The 26,429-nt window shown below is 44.8% G+C and overlaps 2 protein-coding genes across 4 annotated transcripts in view; both read left to right on the top strand.

Moving 5' to 3' along the window:
* Nucleotides 1–16,564, top strand: part of RALGAPB (Ral GTPase activating protein non-catalytic subunit beta) — a 102,430-nt gene extending 85,866 nt beyond the window's left edge. For all 3 annotated transcript variants that reach the window (XM_047771107.1, XM_047771106.1, XM_047771105.1), the window contains 7 exons: nucleotides 1,492–1,657; nucleotides 4,328–4,450; nucleotides 5,734–5,870; nucleotides 7,580–7,688; nucleotides 8,458–8,536; nucleotides 11,580–11,728; nucleotides 12,502–16,564. In XM_047771107.1, coding sequence (XP_047627063.1) covers nucleotides 1,492–1,657; nucleotides 4,328–4,450; nucleotides 5,734–5,870; nucleotides 7,580–7,688; nucleotides 8,458–8,536; nucleotides 11,580–11,728; nucleotides 12,502–12,695 — 957 coding nt within the window. In that variant the 3' untranslated portion in view covers nucleotides 12,696–16,564. The remainder of the gene's footprint in view (nucleotides 1–1,491; nucleotides 1,658–4,327; nucleotides 4,451–5,733; nucleotides 5,871–7,579; nucleotides 7,689–8,457; nucleotides 8,537–11,579; nucleotides 11,729–12,501) is intronic.
* A 2,285-nt stretch (nucleotides 16,565–18,849) lies between these two features.
* On the top strand, nucleotides 18,850–25,842 carry ADIG (adipogenin). The gene is made up of 3 exons (XM_047770319.1): nucleotides 18,850–19,242; nucleotides 22,231–22,363; nucleotides 25,136–25,842. Exons 1-2 carry the CDS (start codon nucleotides 19,116–19,118, stop codon nucleotides 22,347–22,349), a joined length of 246 nt encoding a protein of 81 aa, XP_047626275.1. The 5' UTR covers nucleotides 18,850–19,115; the 3' UTR covers nucleotides 22,350–22,363; nucleotides 25,136–25,842.
* The last annotated feature ends 587 nt before the right edge of the window (nucleotides 25,843–26,429 follow it).

Below are 26,429 nucleotides of genomic sequence, written 5' to 3'. Positions count from 1 at the left end.
TAAATTGCTATAACCACTATGGAAAACAGTATGGAGGCACCTCAGAAAACTAAATATAGAACTGCCATATGACCCAGCAATCCCACTCTTGGGCATCTATCCTGACAGAACTTTCCTTGAAAAAGACACGTGCACCCTTATGTTCATTGCAGCACTATTCACAATAGCCAAGACATGGAAACAACCTAAATGTCCATCAACAGATGAATGGATTAAGAAGATGTGGTATATATACATAATGGAATACTACTCAGCTATAAAAAAGAACAAAATAATGCCATTTGCAGCAACATGGATGGAGCTAGAGATTCTCATACTAAGTGAAGTAAGTCAGAAAGAGAAAGACAAATACCATATGACATCGCATATATCTGGAATCTAATATATGGCGCAAACAAACCTTTCCACAGAAAAGAAACCCAGGGATTTGGAGAACAGACTTGGGATTGCCAAGGGGGAAGGAGTGGGGTGGACTGGACATCTGGGGTTAGTAGGTGCAAACTATTGCATTTGGGGTGGATAAGCAATGAGATCCTGCTGTATAGCACTAGGAACCATATCTAGTCACTTGTGATGGACCGTGATGGAGGATAATGTGAGAAAAAGAATGTATATATATTTATGTGTGTGTGTGTGACTGGGTCACTTTGCTGTATGGTAAAAAATTGACAGAACACTGTAAACCAACTATAATGGAAAAAATAAAAATGATTATAAAAAAATAAGATGAGGGAAGTAAAAAAAAAAAAAATGTCTTCAGATATCGCCAAATGTTCCCTGGAGAGCAAAATCACCCCCTTGAGAACCACTGTTTTATTTATTCATTTATTTTTAGAACCACTGTTTTAGAACAAGGGGCTTTTCTTTCTGAGGCCGGTAAGAAGCCCAGGAATTAATTTTGTACTTGGTGAAGAGGAGAGAATCTTCTAGTCACTTCATTTCTTCTGGAGTGGTTGCATTCTCTTTGGACTAAGAGAAGGATGTTTCCTTCTCATCTATTAATTATACCTGATCATTATTGAACTTTTAATAGGTTTGTACTTTTTATAGCATTTGTCAAGATTTGTGAGTGAATAATTACATACCTATATAATGTTTTTCACTAATCAGACTCTGTGAAGGCAGGGACCTAGTGTTTTTTTGTTTACTTTTGGTGAGCATATCTGGTTCAGTAATTGTTTTGCTAGGGAAGGAGTGAAGGACTGTATTATCTCATCTAGTCTTCACAACCATCATTATTACTCCCATTTTATAGATGAGGAAACTGAAACAGCGGGGTTAAGAAACTTGCCTAAGACCCAGCCAGGATTTGAACCCAAATCTATCTAACTCTGAAACTTGCATTTTTAATTATAGTGATATAGTCCCTAGTTTATTCTGAGCTTGGACTTGATTTGCCTGACACTTCAAAGTGAATTGATTTTTAGGAAGATGATTTTGATATGCTCTTTTATTTCCTTCATTATAGCTGATGATTGATATGTATTTCAGATTTTAAAGAATGTGGAGTCTTCCAGAAATGTTCAGCCACATTTCCTAGAATTTTTGCTCTCTCTTGGCTGGTCAGTAGATGTGGGCAAACACCCTGGTTGGACTGGGCATGTTTCCACCAGTTGGTCTATTAACAGTTGCGATGATGGCGAAGGACCTGAACAAGGTAAAACCAATCACCTCATTTGTTTTTTCTTCTTTTATTCCTTTTTATTTCTCCCCTTCTCCTATCAGTTGTAGTCTTATTTAAAAAAAAAACAAACAGAGGAAGAGAATGGAAAAGTATCCATTCCTTAATCCTCACAGGAGGTCACTTAATAATTGTTTGTATATTCTTCTGTGTCTCCTGTGTAAATGGGGGAGAAACTATATACATATATGTATATATAAATGAACATACATCTTCTATACATGTGTAATGATAGGATTAATTAACATAAAATTAATAGTGTAACTGTCACAAGGTTAGTTTCTTTTTTGTAGTGTGAATGAACAAATTCCATTTTTTATAACAATATTATCATAAATTTAGGTTATCAATAGCAATACAGTTTCCTAATTAGTGTATTTTGTCTAATAAATATAGTTTTCTATGAACAGGTGTGTTTTTGTGGCTGTAATTAAAGGTTACATTCTTGGAATACTATATAAAAATTTTTTAGTAAATAGCTGACTATCTCTGAGAGATTTATTCCCATCTCTGCAAATCCTCCCGAGGAACTGTAATCAGGATAACAAGTACCAGAGCAAGTATAAATTTAAATGTAAGGCCTTTGCCTGACCTGGCTGGAGCTCTTTGTTCTGAGGGCTCTGAAATCAATGGAAAGTTAATAATGCCTCTCTGAAGTGGGTAATGGCTGTGTCCATTGCTTTGAATTAGCAGAATTCTTCCATCAATAAGATCATACTCAAGGTTTCCCATTAAATACTGTTGCGGCTTATGACGTGTATTTTTTTCTACTTTCAACCAAGGTTGAATCAAAGTATTTGAGGATATGCTCTAATTTTAATTACCACATAACCTTTAATATATACTTGAGTGTATTTATAGACTAAATTCTCATAAGTAGAATTGATAAAGGATTTCCACATTTTTCAATTGGATAAATGTGTTAGAGGTAGTTTGCACTGTGGCGTAGGTTAAGGATCTGGCATTGCCGCAGCTATGGCCGAAGTCAAAGCTGTGGCTCAGGTTCAACCCTGGCCCAGGAACCTTCATATACTATGGGTGTGGCCAAAAAAATGTGTGTGTGTGTGTGTGTGTGTGGGTGTAATATATTCTGTGTATATATATATTCTGTATATATAATATATAATATATATTATATATATATTCTGTGTATGTATATTGTATATATATATATTCTGTATATATATATTCCGTTGCAAGTAACAGAATGCCTGACACCAAACTGCCTTAGATTTTTGAGGGTCATTCATTGCCTTATATAACTGAAAATTCCAGAGATGAGTGTGTTGCCTTTGGTCAGCACTCTTGTTCTATTTCTCTGCAGTTTTCCTTTAGCTCCGTTCTCCATGTGTTTGCTTTGTCCCAGCCTGACTTTTCTTGTAGTGCAAAAAAAGACAGTTCCAGGCTCCATATTCACATACTGTGCTATGAAGAGGAGAGATTAGCTGGGTCTCAGAACTTCCCTTCTCCCCAAACCCTGAGATACACAGTTATTGGACCACCCTGAACCTGTGGCTGTGGCAGGAGAGATGAGGTGGAATGACCCTGATAGATATAAACAGGGTAGAGCGGGTGTGAAGGGTCAGTCCCACCTATAGTCCGTGCCAGCTGCAGAGGAAGAGAGGGTGGAGTGGGTGTGATTACTGGGGCAGTGATCAGTGTCTGCTACAGTAGGTACAGGAACCTGCCCACCATCTAAACGAAGAGCTAGCAAACTACAGCCCATGCCTATTTTTGCAAGTAAAGTTTTACTGGATCTCAGCCACACTTGTTTATGTGTTATGACTGCTGCTTTCGTGGCAGAAACCGTATGGCATGCAGATCATTATTTACTCTCTGATCCTTTGCAGAAGAAAATTTGCTAAGCTCTGGTTTAAACTTATTTGCCACATCCTCATCAAATTAGGTGTCTTTCGATCTGTGAGGTGAGGAAATTTCCATTTTTAATTATGATTGAGTTGTAGCGTCTCCTCAATTTTTTTTTTTTTTTTTTTACCTAAGAACTACTTGTTCATTTCCTCTTCCCAATTTTTTGTCAGGTTGTTAGTCTTTTATGTATTACTGATAGGACGTTGTGTTCATTTTAATTGAGCACTGTACTAGCTCTCAGGAATGTTATCTTTGTTAGCTTGATCTTACTGGCATAGAGCAGATACTATTACCAAAACTGCCAGTACATTTTCATATGACATCAATGCTCATTGGGGAAAGTGGCATGGGAGCAGAGCTGAGGGGCAGTAGAGTGAGACCAGGGACAGAAATGCCGTGAAAGCAGGAGTAAACACGCACTGACACCTGCCCCAGCTCTTTTCAGAGGGACCTTAGTGGTCCTCTCCCTTTTGATTACTGTGACCTCTTCCAAAAAGACTGTTCCCTAAATCTGCCTCATACAGATGAGCTAGAGGTCCTGCCAATCAGAAATGGTCTGACTTAGAGTTGTTTCAGAAACTAGGAAATTAAGACTTTATGATTTAAAGTTAGTGTAAAGACATTTAATGAACATTATTCTTACATACCACTTGGTTCTTGTTGAAAACATACCTTCTATTTATTATCACTTTCTAAACCAATTACAGTTTCACAAAGCAGGATGATACTGGTTTTTCCCACTTTTTAGAGCAGTAATGTAGTTTTTCTCATTCCTAGATGAAGTGATTTCTTCTGAAGATATTGGGGCCAGCATTTTCAATGGACAGAAGAAGGTGCTGTATTATGCTGATGCCCTAACAGAAATAGCTTTTGTGGTTCCTTCTCCTGTGGAGTCCTTAAGTAAGAGCATTTTTTGTATAGTGCTGTTTTTGGGGTCTGTTTATTTTTTTGCATGGAACTCTTTTTGTATTCACTGGTTTGTGCAGTATTATTGAATTGGGAGAGATTCTGAAGTCATCTAAGGCATTTTTCAACTTCTAAGGCATGATAGCTTTTAGATTATGCAGAGGTATGGGATGTGAGCTCCTCTTAACTAAAGGAAAGTAGTTAAAGACAAGCAGACTGACTCTCTAGTAATAGTTTTTAAGTAGCAAAAGAGATCCATTTTGACTTATTTTTTTTTTTTGGCCTCTCTTTAATTAGATTAACCAATCTGTAGAAACCCTGTTTTCCAGTTAATTTCTTTCTTTGCCTAATGATGAGTGAGCCCCCACCTGCTTCCCTGTTTCCATGGCAGAGCCTTTATATGGAGCCCCAGAGAATCTTGCAATTGGAAGGCTCTCACGACAACATCTGGGTAATCTACTAACACCGAGGAGGAGAAACTTCAGCCTAGAAAAATGGCAGTCAGGCCTGTTCTTCTCAAAGTTCAGGCGTGGTCATTACTTCCCAGTCTAAATTCTTAGTTTTATTTTGCCTAGAACCTTTGCTTCTTGCAAATTAAGCTCATTTCTTTGTGCCCGACCAGGCAGTAGGTGGAAAACTTCACCTTCTTCATTGAGACCATCCCTAGGGTGGGTGCCACATGTGACATTTTCACAGTCTCATCTCTAGCCTGGTGACTTTTTCTGTGCCCTACCTTGGCAGCCTCCCTACCTTTGTACTTGGACCCTTGATTTTGCTCTCTAAGCCCCTCCCTCCCTGGCTCTTATTCCGGGGCCACCTCTGTCTCTGGGTCACTGTCTTAGCAGCTGTTAGCCTTCATTTCAAGGCTGAGATCATACCGTCTTAATTCTAGAAGCCACGCCCCATCTGTCCTCTGTGGACTGAGTCCCTGCCTGATGTCTCTGGCCCAGCCTCTTTGCACCATCCTAGGAGAGCAGGAGCCAACAAAGTATGGCACACAGGCCAAATTCAGAACACTAAGAATGGTTTTTACATTGTTAAAGGGCTTTGCATAAAATACAGAGAAGAATATGCAATAAAGACCTATAGAGCCAGTGAAGCCTAAAATATTTATTACCTGAGTCTTTACAGAAAAAGTTTGCCAACCCTTGCTCTAGAAACAGTGCTTTGCTTAAGTGACGTAGGTTGGACAATTAGCACAATTAGCATAATATAAACACTTTTGCTCTAATGAAGTAGTAGGTATTATAATTAACATTTTTTTCATTACCCCATAGCCGATTCATTGGAAAGTAACGTCTCAGATCAAGATAGTGATTCAAATATGGATCTTATGCCAGGAATTCTGAAACAGCCTTCCCTGACACTTGAGCTTTTCCCTAATCACACAGACAATCTTAATTCCTCACAGAGGGTAAGTCACTTTGTTGATATATCTCCAAAAATTTGTGGTGAATGGAAGTAGTTATAGAATCGTGCCTGAAAAGCTTTTTAACTTTAACCCAGAAGGTAATTATAGCAGTACTGATTCATTAGTGTCTCTCTCTTTTTTTTTTGTCTTTTTGTCTTTTTCCAGGGCCACACCCACAGCATATGGAGGTTCCCAGGCTAGGGGTCTCATCGGAGCTGTAGCCACCAGCATACGCCAGAGCCACAGCAACGCAGGATCCCGAGCCGAGTCTGCAACCTACACCACAGCTCACAGCAGTGCCAAATCCTTAACCCACTGAATGAGGCCAGGGATCGAACCTGCAGCCTCATGGTTCCAAGTCAGATTCGTTAACCACTGGGCCACAACGGGAACTCCAGTATCTTAATTTTTTGAAATCAAATTCTCATCGTTTTCTTTTTTTCAGCTTGCAGCAAATAATTCATTCTAATATAGTCCCTGTTGTTTTTCTTGATTTAGCCATTCTGATTCCATGCTTGGTTTTTTCATTCCTTCTCCAGCCTGAGATTTTTGTTGTTGTTTTTGCCTGTACCCACGGCATGCGGAGATTCCTGGACCAGGGATTCAATCTGCACCATAGCGGCAACCCAAGCTGCCACAGTGACAGTGCTACATCTTCAACCCACTGTGCCACAAGGGAAATCCTCCAACCTAAGTTTTTATTTGGTCCCAGAAATAGTCACTAAAAGTACAACAGTTACTATAACCTTATAGCATTAATCACGCGAAATTCAACTTAAGTCTGACAACATACAGAAGATAGCATTTTGAAGAATAGCCCACTGAGTGAGGAAACACAGCAGCTGCTACAAGAGGAGAGCCTTTTGCTTTTATATGTTTTTCTTACCTTATCAGTAGCTGTTGTATCTTTATCCGTGTTCTCCCTTCATGTTACCTCTTAATCCTCACTGGAAAGTGACCAAGTGAGAGCAGGAGTAAGGATCAGTTCACAGTAAGAAAATTGATTTAGAACAAGTAATAAAAAAGACAAAAGAAGTATAGACTTTTCTGAAGCCATTCTTCCATTTTACAGGATTTTAATTTGGCTATTTCTACACTTAAAATTATTTTAACCTAAATATTTGCTTAAAAGAATATAGAAGAGATTCACCTTTAAAATTGATATAGGAAAAAAGTTAACTTATGTAAAACTCTCTGAAGTAGACTGATTTTGAAAATCATCAGTTGCTGTATCTAAAAAGATTTCACAGAATACAGTTTGGAGAACAAGCCGGGTAATGCAGAATTTTGGTCAGATCTAAAGTCAGTGATTGGAGTTCTCATTGTGCTTCAGCAGGTTACAAACCCAACTGGTATCCATGAGGATGAGGGTTCGATCCCTGGTCTCACTCAGTGGGTTAAGGATCCATCACTGGCGTGAGCTGTGTCATAGGTCACAGATGCTCCTTGGATCCTGTGTTGCTGTGGCTGTGGTGCAGGCCAGCAGCTGTATCTCCGATTCAACCCCTAGTCCAGAAACTTCCATATGCCACAGATTCAGCCCTAAGAAAAGGGGGGGGGGTTGCAAATGTATTTTATATTATCCTTTTTTCCATAAGTGATTTCCCACCCCCTGATGCTATGTCACTGGGTAGCTTGATGAATGTATGGTTGTAGTTTTATTAAGCCAGTTTTTTTTTCTGCCCTCTTCTGCTTTTCTCTGCCTCCAATAGCTCAGTCCCAGTTCCAGAATGAAGAAGCTGCCTCAGGGTCGCCCTGTGCCTCCCCTCGGACCTGAGACAAGAGTTTCTGTAGTCTGGGTGGAACGCTATGATGATATAGGTACTGTGTAAGGACTTTGTCCATAAGTAAGATTACAGTAGGATGACAGGGACTTGTGAAATGTCTGAAGGAAGTGGCAGCATAGGCCCGGTGTGGCGGTGAAGAGCGGGGACTGGAGTTGAGCAAGCCTGGACTCCATTAAGCCTTAGGTCACTCGTCTGTTACATAGAGATAGTCACGGCACTTACTTCAGCCACTTCAGCCGCGAAGATTTGATGAGACTCATGGATACACAGCCTTTAGCTCTTCTTGGTATGACAGCTAGTAGTTTGTGGCCATTTGGCCCCAGAGCATGTAGCTCCCAGTCACCCCCAGGACCTCTGGAAAGGGGGAGAGGAGCTCGTCCCTCACCTGCTTTCCACAGGCCCTACTGTCTCATTTCAGTGTAAAGACTAATTTTTCCTTAGGGATTCTATTATGGATGTGTTTCTCATCATTTTTATGAAAGCTACATAAGGACATTAGAAATGTATATTTATCCTAGAATCTCATCTGCCTCAGAGTTTATAGGGAAGTGTGGTAGTTGCTTTCTGATGTTTTTAAAGCCCTCCAAGACTATAGATTATGTTCTCTAAAAACTCTCTGCTTTAGATAAACTTAACTAAAATATGTCTGAGGGAGAATTTTCTTTTAATTTGTGAGGAATAGTTAGGATTATATATTTTAGGATAGCACAGCCCATATATTTGTTGCCTGCTATATGAAGAGATTAGGAAATTAGATTTCCTATGAGGGCAGTATTAATTGTAATTCTGTTATCTTCTTCCAGAAAACTTTCCTCTCGCAGACCTGATGACGGAAATCAGTACGGGTGTGGAAACTACTGCAAATAGTAGTACTTCTCTGAGGTACAGTCTTGCTTGAAGTTTATCAACACTGTCTTTAAGCATAAAGAAGCCTATATATATATATATATATATATATATATAAATTGCAGTTTAATCAAGAAATAAAGACTTCTGGGGAGTTTCCGTCGTGGCTCAGTGGTTAATGAATCTGACTAGTAACCATGAGGATGCAGGTTCAATCTCTGTCCTCGCTCCATGGGCTAATGAGCTGTGGTGTAGGTCACAGACACCGCTTGGGGATCCCACATTTCTGGTGGCTGTGGTGCAGGCCAGTGACTACGGCTCCAATTCGACCCCTAACCTGGGATACCTCCATATGCCACAGGTGTGGCCCTTAAAAAAGTAAAAAAAAAAAAAAGAAAAGAAAAAAGACTTTAGGAGTTCCTGTTGTGACTCAGTGGTTAACGAATCCGACTAGGAACCATTGATGTTGCGGGTTCGATCCCTGGCCTCACTCAGTGGGTTAAGGATCTGGCATTGTTGTGAGCTGTGGTGTAGGTCGCAGACATGGCTCAGACCCCATGTTGCTGTGGCTCTGGTATAGGCCGGGGGCTACAGCTCCAATTGGACCCCTAGCCTGGGAACAATATGCTACGGGTGCGGCCCTAGAAAAGACCAAAAAAAAAAAAAAGAAATTAAGACTTTAATGAAACAAAAGGAATGAAGGCAATAATAAGGAAACATAATTAGGGGAAAAGAGAGTATGAAAGAAGCCTGGGAGTTCCCATCACGGCTCAGCAGAAATGAATCTGACTAGCATCCATGAGGATGCAGGTTTGATCCCTAGCCTTGCTCAGTGGGTTCAGGATCTGGCGCTGCCTTGAGCTGTGGTATAGTCGCAGACACAGCCCGGATCTGGTGGTGTTGTGGCTGTCTGTGGTATAGGCTGCAGCTCCGATTCGACCCCTAGCCTAGGAACCTCCACATGCCATGGGTGCGGCCCTACAAAGACCAAAAAAAGAAAGAAGCGTGAATTTTAACTCAGAGAAGATGATTCTTTGGGACACTGGGCCACCATCTTCTCTGTCTGCTAACTTTCCAAATAAAATCGCTATTCCTTGTCCCCGCCCACCCCCAAAAAAAGTATTAGGGGAAAAAAAAGAAAGAAAGAGGTTTGTAAATAAATACGCAAGGTGATCAAATTAGCAAGGATTTTTTTTTTTAATAAAGTACAATTGATTTACAATGTTGTGCCATTTTCTGCTGTATAGCAAAGTGACCCAGGCATGCATATATAGTAAGGATTTTTAAGTGGCATAATTAATTGCTTATTTACATTTATCTGAGGCAAAAAGAAAGATGGAGACGTGGAGGCAGGTATTAATGAAGGCTGGTAATGGAGTAGCAGTGTTATTAGGTAGAAATAATGGAGTTAAGTTGGTCAAAACATTCAGGATAGATAGCAATTAAAATATCCTCATCACTTGAGCTGTTTAATGGAAAAATATTTCCAAATAAAATGTAATACTAGCTTTATTATTATAATATTAAAATTTTTATTTTAGCTTCTCATGCACAGAAAGGGTAAAAATAGAAATATGATTCTAAGAATAGTAAAAATGTATCTGTGAAGGCTCTATCACGCCAAAGCTTTTTGCTTACTTGTCTTTGGCTTAAACAAATAATTTGTCAAGCTAAACTTGATATTTTAACTTTGAGTAAGTTCCTTCTATTTACATAATCTAGTTTGTATTGCATATAAGATGAATTTAGTCTAACCCTGTTAGATTATTGTTATAGAAATGAAATCAGTAAAGATGCTTTATTTTTAACATTGTATTAAATTCCTAGAACAGGGCAAGTCATTCTTAAAACTTCCAATGTTTTTTTATGCTCAAGTATGTTAAAGCAAATTACAGATATTCTAACATCTAAACACATCAATATGCATCTCTAAAAATTAACACTTTTCAAATAAAGATAACATTACAACAGTAATAAAGTTAGTAATAGTTCCTTAATTTCATCTAGTTTATATTCGGATTTCTCCATTTTCCCTAAAAGAGTCTTTAAAGCTGATTTGTTTAAACCAGCATCCATTTCAGCACTTTACATCTGATGTTAATCCTTTAGTCTCTTTTAATCCAGAACTGTCCTGTTTTTCTTTTTTTTCCTCCACAACACTGACTTGCTGAAGAAACCAGAAGAGATTGCACAAAGTGGACTTTTCTGAAACTAGTTTGGAAGAGTCCTTTTAAGTGTCTTACACTGTTTTTTGTTGTTTTAATTTTTTTTAGGTCCAAAGCTCTAAAATTTGTATTTTATTAGTAGATTAGCAAAATTTAGAATTTGTCTTGGAGACAGAATTAGTATAGGATTGACTTTTATTCAGTGTCTTGAAAAATTGACTCACTATTGCTTTGGCTAAAATCACTTTGGAAAGAAAGCTCATTGTGTTGCAAAACCAAACCAAAAAGCCCCAAACCCTGACACATAGCACTGAAGAGTACCTTGGGTTCCTCCAGATGCATGGGCCTATTTCTGACTCATGATGTGTAATTCAGTGTTCTAAAAGTACGGTTGCTGACGTTGCAACTCTTACCTCTTCTGAGACTCTGAGGACTTTGGCTGTGCCAAGATTTGACCATGTATCACCTCCGCTAAGGAGGACACTTGCAACTGACCTAGACTAAGGTCCTACCAACCTCCTTCCCCAGCCGCTGAAGAAAAAATATATCAGGGATTCCCCCAGTGGGCCTAAGTGGTCTTCCCACTTGTGTTCTGAGATTCCAGCATTGACTGTGGTGGAATTCGCTGCCCTCTGGCCAGCCCTACTTTTGTTCCCTGCAAGGAGGAACTAAGTGAAAGTCCCATAGCTGATTGCTTGACTGATAGTTCCCCACAATGCATTTTTCTGGCCTTTCTTTCCACCCTGTAGTTTTCTAAGCACATTTTTTAGATCTTTTTTGGGTCACTTTCAAAAGCCTGCCCCAAGGCTTTGAAAAGCATGGGCTCCCAGAAAGAGGATTCTGAGCAGACTGATGGGGGACTTCAGCTCTTGCGTATCTAGGGCAAAAAGAATTTTTTTTTTTCTTTTCTTAAGATCTACTACTCTTGAAAAAGAAGTTCCTGTCATCTTCATCCACCCTTTAAACACTGGATTATTCCGGATAAAAATTCAAGGAGCCACTGGAAAATTTAACATGGTCATCCCTCTTGTGGATGGAATGATTGTCAGTAGGCGAGCACTTGGTAAGTTTCAAATGTGGCTGAAGGGTTGAGGATTCTGTTTTTTTCTTTAATACTTTTATGAAGCAAAAAGAAGTAAAAGTAAGGAACTGGCAGAGTTCCTGTTGTGGCGCAGTGGTTAACAAATCCGACTAGGAACCATGAGGTTGCGAGTTTGATCCCTGGCCTTTCTCAGTGGATTAAGGATCCGGCGTTGCCATGAGCTGTGGTGTAGGTCGCAGACGCGGCTCGGATCCCGTGTTGCTGTGGCTGTGGCGTAGGCTCGCAGCTACAGCTCCGATTCGACCCCTAGCCTTGGAACCGCCATATGCCACAGGAGCGGCTCGAGAAATGGCAAAAAGACCAAAAAAAAAATAAAAAAAATAAAAAAATAAAACAAGGAATTGGCGATATTACTTAAGTCCCACATGTAGAAAATGCTGTGGCTCCTCTTATTAAATAGGAAACATGTTTTCTTCTCTTTGAAGTGTGCTACATCTAGGAAGTATTAGCAGAGCTACAGTTCACAAACTTCCAGTATTGGAAAGCGAGTATAGTTATTTGTAATCCAGGGCAGGATATGGGTTGTCAGGCCAGATTTTGATTCTGTTTCTCCTTATCCTTGTGTTCCTTCTGGCAGTTTTATCTTAGTCAAGCTCTATTTGTCTCTCCAGGGCTGAGGAGTTTTGCAGCTGGGATGAAATAGTTTTGAGTTGCAGAGACTACTTTATTACTGTTACTGTTTCATCTCGCTGACTCGTTCTTCACATTGATTTTTAAAACCCTCTGTTTTCAAGGTTTTCTGGTGAGGCAGACTGTAATTAACATTTGTAGAAGAAAGAGACTGGAAAGTGACTCCTACAGTCCACCACATGTCCGCCGGAAACAGAAAATCACCGACATTGTCAACAAGTACCGGAACAAGCAGTTGGAGCCAGAATTTTATACGTCACTTTTTCAGGAGGTTGGACTCAAGAACTGCAGTTCTTAGACCACTGTCTGTCTGGGACTATTGAACTCCAGTTTGGGGCTATAATATCAGAGCAAAACAACTTGATAGGTGATCACTGTAAAAATAAAATAAATCACTCCCCAAGAGCTTACTGTTTAATCACCAGAGTAGAAGAGACACATTGTAAACCCATTTGAGAGAAGACTTTTCGGCTTTCTAGTGAAATGGGCTCCCAGACACAATTATATTCCTGCTGGTAATGATGATACACATTTTAGCCATAAACTTTTCTTTTAAAAGTGACAATTTTAGTTAAATAGAAGCCTTTTGAGGAGAAAGGCTTTCATGCATCTCACTTAAACACGTGCATTGGTAGTTTCAGATTTGCAAATTAGAAGTTGAAGATAGTTTTATACCTCACTTTTTAGGAGGTTGTGTCTCAGAATCCTCCAGACGTTTTAAAGACTAATGTTGGTAGATGGAGGCGAAGGGGAAAAAAAAATCTCAACTTTCTGCTCACTCATAGGTCCATTTGTCATCCAATGTCATCCGGCTGTCAAACAGAAAAGAGCATAAGTGTTTTTTGCTCAGATAAGAAGTCTGACATGAAAATACTTCATAGTTTCTCTCCACATTTCAAAAAGTTATCATTTTCCACACTGCAAAGATCTGTCTGAAGGCCTCGGTTTCTGGGCAGCCCAGGAACAGATCTAAAAAATGGAGGCATGGCCCTGTCCTTTAATGGGGATACAAATGGAGTTTGTGGAGTTAAAAGTTAGAAGACAGCAGTGATGCCTCCATGCTCTCCGTTGTTGCCTAGCTCGGTGACGTAATGACAGGCTAACCATTTGTAATTCCTTGGTTAAATACTAAGAAATATAAATTCACAGCAAAGGCCGAACATCATTTGGTTTCATCTGTTGTCTCTTATTTCAGGACCGCGCAGGAAACTACAGTAGTTTATGAAAGATTCTAATGTGGGGTTCAGGAAATAGCCTCTCAACGCTCCTAATTCAGATCTCTCCCAGAGAGCTACTGGATTTCATCATAATTGACAAACATGAGTGACCACCTCCTTGGGTGGCTGCTTTTAGAAATGGCTGTTGTCGTGTTTTCTGGACTTTGCCAGCTGAAGGCACAACAAATCCCTGCCCGGGTTTTTAAATACTTCTGTTACCTCGCTGCTACTTTTCTGCCAGGGATAAATGTTTTGAGGTAGCCAGACCCAGAACATCCTTATAAGGATTCCTGTTACAGTGCTAGAGTGTACACCGCTCATTTCTCCTATTCTACGTGCTTTCTCCTTTATTAAGATTATTTTATGTTAAGGAAATAAGTGGCATTTAAAAGTCCAAAGAGGAGTGATCACAGTCGTATAAGGGGTGATTTCCCACTTGGACTCTGATGGCAGTAGATTCTGTAGGTCAGGGCTACAATGATCTGTTTGGTTTGATGTTTTTGGTAGTTCAATTAGAAGGTGGGGGATAGTGTAGGACTGAATTCCCTGTGCAGGTATTTCTGTTCCCAAAGTGTACACTTTGTTGTCACCTCTGAGCAGGAAATGTGGGCATAGCAACTCTTGGTTTTAAGTTTGCCGTACCTTCCTCTTCATGTTTGTTTTAAGCTCAGGTAAAGGTAACCCTCCTCTTTGTATGACTCCATTTTCCATTCAGGGTATAGTATTATTCAATAATTGGTTTTCTTTTTAATCTGGGCAATAAATGGATGTTTCCAGATGGCCGCATGGGGGAGGCGGAGTGTATGATAAAGATTAGCAAGTTCTACCCTGAAAATGTCTTAGTAGCTCGGCAAGCATAAGATGAGGTTTAACAACTTTCGTGGAAATTCCAGATTGACATTTCATGGGAAAAATGGACCCTCGTTCTCCTGGACGTGGATAAAGAAGTCTATAAATTAATGTGCAGCTTATAACATTCCAGAGGTTAAAAATAACTGATGTACGTATACCTCCTCAGTGTGACGCTTCAGATGACACTTTGACCTTTGGCACAGCTCTGCTGTCACCAAGATGTATGGTGTGGAGTGTGGGTGAGGGGTGGGCTTCCTGAGGCTTCCGTTTGCTCTAACTTCTGGCAGCTCTTTGTAATTTTCGTGGCTTTGATAAATCAGGAACAACCGTGTTGAATGCAACTGGGATCTGGAAGACTTTGGGGTCTCCCAGGGAAGGAGGGATGGATTCAGGACTGTGTGGCCCCCAGGGGCGTGACACCCCAGTGTGTAGAGCACAGCCAGAATATGGGGCGCACATACCTCGTCAGGTGCTGGGTCCTTCTGCTCAAAATCACATCTACCTAAAAAGGGAGTGTGGTGAGGACCCTCGGCCCTTTCACTAGGGTGGGTTTGACTTCGTGGTCACTGAGTTCTCTCAACTGCCTTTGTAAAAATCACCTTGAGTAGAATAAAGCCAGAGGAGCACATTTCGTCCCTAATAATCATCTTTAGTGGTCCACTTGATATATTTGTAACATAGGTTCAGAACCTTTGGGGGGAAACCAGGATCATTTTGGTCTTCGGCTTAAGCGGTTGGTTGCTGCATGTGGCAGGTGCACCAAGGCATGGATCAGTGTGGCATTTGGTGACAAGAAAAGCATTACCCCAAAGATGGAGGCAGATAGCCCTTTGTGGTCCCTTCTCCCATTTGGGGGATGGGGGCTCTCTCCCCCTCTCTGATTAGGGCCATTGAGGACAGTGAGGAGGGCTTTTGCCTTGTCTTGTTTGGCCGGCTCTCGCTATTGTCCCGTGCTTCCTCCTAAGACCCCCTCCTGTCCTGGCGATGTGTACACAACACCCATGCATGCTGTCCTCCATTTCCGGGCCTTCAGGTCCCCGGGGGCAGCCCGTTCCTCTCTGGACTCATTTATAAAAACAAAATACCTACATCTTTGGCAAGTAATGTCAGTTGCCTATAGGTTGTGTGTTTGTAGCCTTCATGAGCGGTTACTTTCTATATACACCAAGGAAGCATTTGGCAGGTTCTGCAGCGTGATTTTAGAGAGTCAGAGTCTTCAAGAGTATTTATTTCTATTGGAAGATGGGACTTTACCCAAAGAAAGGGGGCCTCAGCCTTGCTCAAAAACACATTTTGTGGTAGATAGTTAAAAAAAAAAAAAATCTTTTGAAGAGAATTTGACACTCCAGCTGGTAGTTCTCCATTCAGCTATTTTAAAACCCGTTCAGGTTATATCTTCCTATAAAGAACTGGTTTCTATGTTTACAAGAAACGGTAAGTTGCGTTAGATGATCTGTTTTAGGGACTTCCGTGACGGCCTCTTTTCCTGAGATGGAGAACTGGGAGGTAATCCACTTGCTCAATGTGGAATCAAACTGTGGGTTCTCAGTAGCTCAAGAAGCCATGTACTGTATAGTGTTTTTCTCAGAGTATCAACTCATGTTTCTCAGATGCTTTTCTTTTTTTAATGGTGAGGGAAAGGTCTAACTGGGGATTCCACAGTGCCTTGCATACAGTAGGCGCCCAATAAATATTTGTTGAAGCAAACCAAGTTTCCCAAGTCCTTGTCTCTTGCAGCGACCAAGACCATCCTTCTCCGAAGGGCTTGGCAGTTGTGGCTAAAAAAATTAGCAGTATCATTATTTGCTTGAAATCATATACACTCTTTGTATGAATTTTGGTATGTTGCCAAGACATGATCTTTTTCTTATTGTATTTTCTGTAAATATTTCTGGCACTGAACTGTAAAGTAAAGGCAAACTGTAAATATGAAGGTGTCCCACGTGCCCTCGCCTCCTGTGTTTCCTCTTGTCGGTTAGGGAAGAAGGCCCAGAGGCTCGTTTGTATTTATGCAGATCCTTTGTCCAGAAGAAACCCATGGAATATTGAATGTAATACATTTAGCCAATTAAATTTTAAGGAGATTCTTATCTAAAAATGTCGCGTGTGCTTTTGATGACCAGGCGGGCTGTTTCTCTTCCTGCTTTACTCTTGGCAGAGTGAAGTTACTCTGCCCTGCTTTGGCTGCCCTTCATAACTTAGTGGGTTTGCACCCTGTTCCTGCAGAGTACTCAAAATTTGATCCATTTTAAAAGAAAAATGTTTGGATTTCTGTGCTAGAAGGAACTTTTATGACTAAAGACTGCCCACAAAGGTCCACCTTAGGGAGGCCAGCAATTGCCGAGGGGCTGCTGGCTGGCTTGCGTCCGCTGAGCACAGAAAGGCCAGCTGCACTCCCTGCCTGCAGAAGAGCTGAGCTCTACCTGCACCAGCCAGGCAGGAAAGCAGAGAGGCAGGCGGAGTTCCTCTGCCCACTGGGCCTGAGTTGGGTTGGCTGCAGAGGTTTCCACGGGACCAGGTTAGCACCTTAACGCCTAGGCTGTGCCTGCCTCCGCCGAGGGCCGCACTGACTCCACGTGACATTAATCATGACACCCACCCCCCCAAAGAGCACCTGGAAACCAGGGCTGGAAGATGCTTCCCCTGCAGGCCTGTGTCCACGCCTGCTCTCCTGAGGGCCTGCCACCGGGTCCTGGTGGCAGGAAAGCTTGCCCGTAGACCAACTGCATGGTGGCCCTGTTTCGGTCTGGCAGGGAAACGTGGGCTCAAGCCTGTGCCACCTGTGCTGCCCCAGCTCCTTCTGAGCCCAGTCCCTTCCAGACCCAGTGCCAGCAAGTTACCCTGACCCAGACCACCCAGCTCCTGGTCTTGGCCCCTGGGCCCTGAGTGGCACAGCCCACCAGGCCACCGTGTTTCCTGAATGCACATCTGCCATCTGCCAGACCTCCTCTTCTCGGGACTCTGTCATCCCACAGCTGAGCAAAGCCTCCCTCTAAACACACTGGCCCCTCAAGCCCAGCTGGCCCCCCATTTTTACTGTGGCTGGCTCCATTTGCCCTTCTCCCGGGCCAGTGTCTTCCTCTAAGGGGGTCTTTCCACTCCCTGTCTCATTAGGTCGACCACCCACTTCCACAGCTGCTCCCCCAGCCTGGAACTGGGTCTGCCTGACTTTCCAACTTAGGCCCCATGAGATGCCGTCGTCTCCAGTCTGCCTCAGACTGGTTACCCAGTGATGTGTGGAGGCTGAGCTTCCCACTCCGGAGGTGCTGACTCAGTAGAGCTGGGTGAGCGTGGGAATCGGCAAGTTTCTTTCTCTCTCTCTCTCTTTTTTTTTTTTTTTGTTGTCGTTGTCTTTTTAGGGCCACACCTGCAGCATGTGGAGGTTCCCAGGGTAGAGGTCCAGTCTGAGATGCAGCTGCCAGCCTACACCACAGCCACAGCAACACCAGATCCGAGCCGCCTCTTCAACCTACACCACAGCTCACAATCACGCCAGATCCTTAACCCACTGAGCGAGGCCAGGGATTGAACCCGCAACCTCGTGGATGCTAGTTGGGTTCATTAACCACTGAGCTACAAAAGGAACTCCAGCAAGTTTCATAATAGCCTCTGCCTCCCCACCTTGCCCTGCTGGCAAAGACCGAGGCAGGCGGGCCAGGCGCCCTCTTGGAGAACACCACACTTCTGCGGACTTCCTGCACCCAGCCGGCTCCCAGCCTGGCCAGTCTCCCTCCAGCTTAGGGGCTGTGGGGCCCTGGGAGGTCCAGAGCCTCCTTCCTATCCTGGGGCCTGACACATGGAGGCTTAGTCACTACTTCATGCACGAATGAATGAATGACAGGGGATCAGCTTGGCACTGGGGTGCCCTGCCCACCTGGGAGGTAAAGGAACAAGGTTCAAGTTTAGAAGCTCTTCACCCAAAACACTAATAAAATGCAGAAGTTTCTAGGTTACACAGTCATTTACTGAGGGCCTGGCTGGCTCCAGGAGGACTCTGACCTCAAACATATGAACGCCCACCTGGAGGAAACCTGTATCCGTTTTTCTAGCTTTTAGCAGCTTGGTGAGGATTATTTCCATCCTGCAGGAGGATTAGGGAGGTGTCACGTGAACCCCATAGCATCTTACAGGGATTCAAACCCAGGCCTGCTTGCCTGGAAGCCTAGTTTGTTTGTTGGGTGGTTTTTTTTGTTTGTTTGTTTGTTTTTTTGTTTTTTTTGGTTTTGGTTTGGGTTTTTTTTTTTTTTTTTTTTTTTTGCCGCCCTGAAGTATACAGAGTTCCCAGGCCAAGGATCAGATCCAAGCCACAGTTTCGACCTAAGCCACAGCTGCGGCTACACTGGGCCTTTAACCCACTGTGCTGGGTTAAGGATTGAATCTATGTTCCAGTGTTCCCAAGACACTGAAGATCCCACAGCGGGAACTCCAAGCCAGGCTTTTGTTGGCAGCCAAACTGTCTCACTAGCCCAGCCTCTGCCCACTCATCCAGAACAGCTCTCCCTTCACCCGAAGGACACTGCGACTTCCTTGTTATGTCACCTGCTCAGTCACAATTGCGCTGAGAGCAGAGCGTGGCCCGGCCCCCAGGTTCCCAGGGCAGCTGGGCCAGCAACTTTAGACACACACACACAAACTCACACACACATACCATGAAGTACCCTCTGGTGCCGCTGGTGAACGAGCTGACATTTTCTTTCCTGGCATCCTGGCTCTGCCTGCCCGTGGGCTTGCTATTGTTCTCATTGATCGTCTGGCTATGCTTCCTACTCAGCCAAGGTGAGCCACCCAGGCCAGGCCCAAATCCTGGAGCTGGGCAGGGGGGTGGTCCTGAAACACTCGAAGGAGAGGGGTTTCCTTCAAAGCATCTTAACTGCTGGCTCTGAGTTGACAAATGGTCACCAGTAAGAGAAGAGGATTGACTTGGTACTTTAGAATTTCTTGACCTAGAGTCCCAGAGTGAATCCTGAGTCAAGGAAGCAAAAGGCATGTGTGTGCATCTGTCCCCCTTCAGAGCCACCGCTAGCACATAAGGTCCTTGGTATATATGAAATTATTGTGAATGGGATTGCAAATCTAGTTAAGATTTTCTAGGTTGAAGATATAGTAACTGACTTTTGCACTAATGTAAATGAGTATATTTGTGATAAAAGAAACTTAGAGCAGGAGTTCCCGTCGTAGCTCAGTGGAAACGAATCTGACTAGCATCCATGAGGACGCAGGTTCAATCCCTGGCCTCACCCAGTGGGTTAAGGATCCAGCGTTGCCGTGAGCTGTGGTGTAAGTCGAAGGTGCAACTCAGATCTGGTGTTGCTGCGGCTGTGGTGTATGCCGGCAGCTACAGCTCCGATTCGACCCCTAGCCTAGAAACCTCCATATGCCTTGGGTGTGGCCCTAAAATTTAAAAAGAAAGAAAGAGAGAAAGAGAGAAAGAAAGAGAAAGAATAGAAAAGAAACTTGGAGCAGAAATGTGCTTGGAATTGGTTGTGGTGCATACAAAATTCGTATTATTTCTGAACAAGCAGCAGTCATGGACCACTGGTAATAAGAGCTGTTATTATCAAAATGTACATGTAAGATATATAAACAATAACAGAACTATATTTTCTGTGTGAAATATGGCATCAAATGTAATGTACGCTTCAGCATAATAGTTAATGCTTTCTGTTTTTGTGACCAATCATTAATTTGGAAGAAATTGAATCTTTATAATAAATAAGCAAATGAATAAATACAAAAAAAAAAGATGTCCCTTCAGGGCCACCGATAGCACATAAGTTTCTTGTTACAAATCAGAAAAGGGGGGGGCCCTCTGGGCAGATGAATTAGTAAAAGATGCCCCTTCCTGGGAGCTCAGCCAGGGCACAGGGCTGGGTGAGCAGAGCATGGGCTGGACTCAGCCCTCAGGCTGGTGCCTTTGCAGTCAACGACCAGCATGGGGTGGGCGGGGGGCGGGGGGGGTGTACAGTGACCTGAGGCATTTAGCAGGTGCCCAGAGACCACTGACACAGTTTCCTGCCCAGACCAAACATCAGGGGGGATCTGAGTTTCTGTGGGACACAGGATCATGGAAACTGACCAACATTTGTCCTAAACTCAGCATACCCCCCAGGGGAGCAGGAGGCAGAATGAAGCCGGCCCAAGCGAGGCTGGGGGCCATGGGCAGGGGCAGGGGCAGCTTGGCCACGTGGCAGGAATGACACTGTTCCTCCTGTGTTCAGGCTCCCCGGGGCACTCTCTTCACCAGGGGCCCTCTTCCTGGGGCTGCATTGACATGCACCCCGCTCCTCAGCCTGGGACCTTTGGCCAGCTGGGCAGGGAGGGCCCTGAGTGTGCTGCCAGCTCCGGTCAGAAGGCATTCAGACAGGCTGAGCGGTTCACCCCCAACCTGCCCCATGATCTTAAATGTGGAGGCTGGTAATTGTGCAAAGCTTGGGAGTTCCTGGCAAGAACTTCCAGAAAATGTTCATTTAAAGTGTGTTCTTGGAGTTTCTGCTGTGGCGCAATGGGAAAGTGGCCTCTTGGGAGCACTCGGACATAGGTTCGATCCCCAGACCTGCACAGTGGGTTAAGGATCTGGTGTTGCCCCAGCTGCGGCTTAGGTTGTGACTACAGCTTGGATCTGATCCCTGGCCCAGAGGAATCTCCATATGCCGTGGGAAAAAAACATGTGCTCTCTTAACTTGGGCACAGGGCTGTGGCAGGTAGAAGGCAGAACACCCATCTGGGTAGAGCCTGTAAAAGCCCAGCTCCAGAATCAAGGGCACATGGGCCCAGGGTTCAGCCTTGCCCCTTAATAGCTTATAACCATAGCTGCTTCTTTTTTTTTTTTTTTTTGTATTTTTAGGGCCACATCTGCAGCATATGGAGGTTCCCAGGCTAGGGGTCAAATCAGAGCTACAGCTGCCGGCCTACACCACAACCACAGCAACGCCAGATCCAAGCCGCGTCTGCAACCTACACCACAGCTCATGGCAACGCTGGATCCTTAACCCACTGAGTGAGACCAGGGATTGAACCTGCGTCCTCATGGATGCTAGTCAGATTCGTTTCCACTGAGCCACGACGGGAACTCCCCATGTGCCCATTTAGTATCACGCATAAGTTTTCCCCCCAAATGGGGGGTTTTTTTGGTTTTATTTTACAGGGATTCTACCATATACTTCTCTGCAACTTTCTTGTAATATATCCTAGACATCCTGCAAGTCGAAAGATACAGATCTAATGTAGGCATTTTAACAGCCTCATGACATGCCATGGGGTGGGTGGGCTGTGTGGTGTGAGTGGACCACACGTCATCCAGCAGACCTCTCATGATGCACACAGACGCGGTTTCCAGGGTATTTTAATGTGTGCATGTGTGTGCATGCATGAGTGTGTGTGTGTGTGTGTTTCACCATAAAACAGTGTTCTAAGAGAAACCATAGGACACATACACTCAGATACTTGTTAATAAATGAACAGGCAGACAACTGGGTGGTTGGCCTTGTGTCTCCTCAGCACCGCCTTCTGGACCACACTCAATTCAGGTAGGGTCCTTTCTCTAGAAAGTGGATGTGTCACCGAACAACCTTCTCTCTTGGTCCCTGGACACCATTCAAGGTCCCGAGTTCTTCCTGAGGTCTCAGGGCTGTCTTGGTTCTGCCTTGGACCCCTGGCCTCAGATAAGGCTGCGGGAATACCCCCGTCTAGCAGGGGGATCCTTTCCCATCAGGAATAGGAGATAGGATGTCACCACCCAAGAGGCTTTGTCTTGTACCTTCACAGATTCGGAGGAAAATGACTCAGATCTGTGTTTTGATTGGGAGCCCTGGAGCAAAGGTCCTGCTGAGTTTTTCCAGGAGGAGACACTTCATAGCCCGGAGGAGGGGAGGCCCTGCTGGTGAGCCTATACTGCCAGGTGAGGCCCCTCTAAAAGGTAGGGGGCTGGAAACGGAGACCCCTGCCGTGTTGGAGGTCTGCTCCACCACCGAGTTGGAGACCTGGCTGATTTTGCCACGTCAGAGACCCTTCTGCCTTACTGGGTGGGAGACCTGTTTTTTGTTTGTTTGTTTGTTTGTTTGTTCTGCCTTTTCTAGGGCTGCTCCCCGCAGCATATGGAGGTTCTCAGGCTAGGGGTCTAATCGGAGCTGTAGCCACCGGCCTACGCCACAGCCACAGCAATGCGGGATCCGAGCCACATCTGCGACCTACACCACAGCCCACAGCAACGCCGGATCCTTAACCCACTGAGCAAGGGCGGGGACTGAACCCGCCACCTCATGGTTCCTAGTAGGATTCGTTCACCACTGAGCCACGACGGGAACTCCATGGGAGACCTGTTTTTGCCACGTTCAAGGACCAGCTACCTCTGCCATGAGTTTCTTTCCAAAGGTCCCCTTCCCCTTTATCTCTGTGGCCTCACCTCCCACCACTGTCCTTAGGGTTTTTGCACAGCCTCTTCCCTCTGCCTGGAGCCCTTCTCCCTCAGACATCGCTCTGAGGTTCTGCTCAAATGTCACTTTGTCCCTAGGGCCCCAGCCACCCTCCTCAATATTGTCATCTCTTCCCTGCTCTTCCTCTGCTCTGCATTTCCTTTCGCCACAGCACGTATCGCCTCTGCCATGCCCGATGGCTGATGTTTCCCAAGCAGCCACAGGACACATGCTGGGGGCTCTGTAGATATTTGTCAGGGAAGAAGAAAGACATGATAACAGTGATGACAGAAAAAATAAGGGATGAGAGTCATTGGCTGTTTAATAGATACCAGGGCCCAGGCTAAGTATTCGCAAGCTCATTTATGGGATCCTACAAAGAAGAGCCACCTCTTTATTCTCTTTGTTGTTGTTGTTGTTTTAGGGCCACACCTGCAGCATATGGAGGGTCCCAGGCTAGGGGTATGATCGAAGCTGTAGCTGCCAGTCTACGCCAGAGCCACAGCCATGCCAGATCCGAGCCTGTGGCTTAAACACCACAGCTCGTGGCAACGCCGGATCCTTAACCCACTGAGCCGCCACAGGAACCCCGTTATTCTTCATTTTACAAATGAGGTTGTGGAGCAGCAGATCCATTAAATGATTTTTCCAAGTATCAGAGCTTGAGCCTTCACTGAATAGCTAGGACACCTCACCCATCCCAGTGGGATTAAGTGCCATTTCTATGCCAGTGACCCCCCAAGTGTATCCCATTCTGTCCTCTCTCCTGGGCTCTATTATCTGTCTGCTTAACGTCTTTTCATTGTGAGACTGGGATTCTCCCTTTTTTGAGGTGGGGGGGGGCATGCCTAAGGCTTGCAGAAGTTCCTGGGCCAGGGATTGAACCCTCGTCACAGCAGTGATAACGTTGGATCGTTAACCTTTCTAGACCACCAGGGAACTCCTAGCCTGGAATTCTTAATTCCCTTTGCTACCCAACAAAGTGAAATGCACCACCCCATCTTCTGCCAGCTGGTCCCCCCATCACCACAAACAGCACTGCCATCGCTTGATCTAGCTGATTAAGGCAGAAACCAAGGAGTCAGCCTTCATGATTTTCTATTCCTCCCAACCAGCGCCCCCATCCAGTCCATCAGCAAGTCCTGAACGATATGGCTCATGTGTCCACAGCTCTCTGTCCCCAGCACCACCACGGCCTGCCCTGCTCAAAGGTCTGCCCATCAGTCTCACTCTTGGAGCTCCTGCCTGTCCAAGTGGAGCAAGGAGGTGATGCTGAGAGGCAGGGACACTCACTTGCCACAGTGACACACGTTCTTCACCTTGTCAGGTCATGACCTTGACAGCTGAGGGCCCCCTCCCCAAAAAACACACACCTGGACAGGCACTCAGAGTTTTGTGTTCAGGGCCAGCTTCAGGGGTTGTCCCCTGGGTTGTCCCACAAAGTCACATGTTCAGATGAGCCTCATGCTTCATCCAATGTTCTGCCTATGCTGTCTTGAAATTCTTCAGTTTTGAACAAGACCCCCTACTCTGCCCCATGTTCTTTTTTTTTTTTTTTGTCTTTTTGCTATTTCTTGGGCCGCTCCCCGCGGCATATGGAGGTTCCCAGGCTAGGGGTCGAATCAGAGCTGTAGCCACCGGCCTACGCCCGAGCCACAGCAACGCGGGATCCGAGCTGCGTCTGCAACCTACACCACAGCTCACGGCAACGCCGGATTGTCAACCCACTGAACAAGGGCAGGGACCGAACCCGCAACCTCATGTTTCCTAGTCGGATTCGTTAACCACTGCACCACGACAGGAACTCCCCATGTTCATTTTTTAACGGGCTCCACAGGTCATGTAGCCTGACCTGTTTGTGTCCAGTTAATGGGATAAGATAAGGAGGTTTTTGGATTCTGTTCAAAAATCCTGCCCAGGAGTTCCCATCGTGGGTCAGTGGTTAACGAATCCGACTAGGAACCATGAGGTTGCAGGTTTGATCCCTGGCCTCACTCAGTGGGTTAAGGATCCGGTGTTGCCAGGAGCTGTGGTGTAGGTCGGAGACACAGCTCAGATCTGGCGTTGCTGTGGCTCTGGCGTAGGCTGGTGGCTACAGCTCCGATGAGACCCGTAGCCCGGGAAACCCCATATGCTGTGGGAGAGGCCCTAGAAAAGACAAAAAGACAAAAAAAAAAAAAAATCCTGTCCCATTTCTGTAGAGCCCTCCCAGCCCCATCCTGGATCTGTCCCTCTCTTTCATCCCACTGTCACCCTAGATCCAGCATTTCACTGGTTCCCAGCTTGGTTTTGCCAGAGTCAGCGGGGCTGTGGCCGAGGCCAGCATGGACAGGAGACTTGCCAGGGAGGCAAGAGGGCTTTGGCGAGTGACCTGCTTGCCTGGACCCCCAGCTCATCTCCTCCACCGAGGGACATACGACACCTTCAGAGACGCGGCTCTTCTCTCTTCCAGACAAGCTCCCAGCCCCCTAGGGGGAGGCCCGAGACCCTGAAGGCCACGTGAGCAGACCCACTGGGGAAGCTAGCAAACTCAGAGGCTGAGCTGGGGCAAGGCTGAACCGGAGGGTGTGGGTCCGAATTAAAGAAACAAGGGGTTCTGTGCTCAGGAGCCCCCTGACAAACCCTCGAGAGCTGGCCAGGTCCACTCATTTGACAAGCTTCAGGCTCTGGCCCAGTCCTGGCCCCCATTCGAAACACCTGGAGCTTTGAGGCTCTTCCATCTGTTCGAAAGGCTGGGCGATCTCGCTCTGATCCTAATTTCAAACTTCGCGATGAATCTTCAGATCAACTTCAGTAACAAATCATTTTATAACTACACCTACCACCTGCCTAGTTGTAAGAAGAGCTCATGTTTTTTGTGGGGTTTTTTTGGTTTTTTGCCTTTTATTTTTAGGGCCACACAAGCAGCATATGGAGGCTCCCAGGCTAAGGGTCAATGCAGGATCCGAGCTGCATCTGCGACCTACACCACAGCCACAGCAACGCCGGATCTTTAACCCCCTGATCGAGGCCAGGGATCAAACCTGTGTCCTCATGGATGCTAGTCAGATTCATTAACTGCTGAGCCACCACAGGAACTCCAGAAGAGCTCACGTTTAATGAGTGATTACTATGCTCCAGATACTTCCTACATGCTTTTCACACGTGACAATTTTTTTTTCTTTTTTTTCTTTTTCCTTTTGTTCTTTTGCTATTTCTTTGGGCCACTCCCACGGCATATGGAGGTTCCCAGGCTAGGGGTCGAATCGGAGCTGTAGCCACCGGCCTACGCCACAGCCACAGCAACACAGGATCCGAGCCACATCTGCAACCTACACCACAGCTCACAGCAACGCCGGATCCTTAACCCACTGAGCAAGGGCAGGGATTGAACCCGCAACCTCATGGTTCCTAGTTGGATTCATTAACCACTGCGCCACGACGGGAACTCCCACATGTGACAATTTTTAACCCTCACAAGCTTTCTATGAGGTAGGGGCTTTGGTGACCCCTCTTTGACAGATGGGGAAACCGAGGCACAGAGTAGTCAAGTAACTTGCACAGAGTCACACC

The sequence above is a fragment of the Phacochoerus africanus genome, chromosome 3, assembly GCF_016906955.1.
Source record: "Phacochoerus africanus isolate WHEZ1 chromosome 3, ROS_Pafr_v1, whole genome shotgun sequence".
NCBI lineage: Eukaryota > Metazoa > Chordata > Mammalia > Artiodactyla > Suidae > Phacochoerus > Phacochoerus africanus.
Note: the sequence above shows the minus strand (reverse complement) of the source record. Positions and strands in the feature narration are given on the sequence as shown.

Bases quoted from the DNA above. Each gene is read 5' to 3' on its own strand.
- ADIG (XM_047770319.1), top strand. From the start codon at position 19,116: ATGAAGTACCCTCTGGTGCCGCTGGTGAACGAGCTGACATTTTCTTTC. The intron at 19,243-22,230 runs GTGAGCCACCCA...GTACCTTCACAG, and splicing joins ATGCTTCCTACTCAGCCAAG to ATTCGGAGGAAAATGACTCA.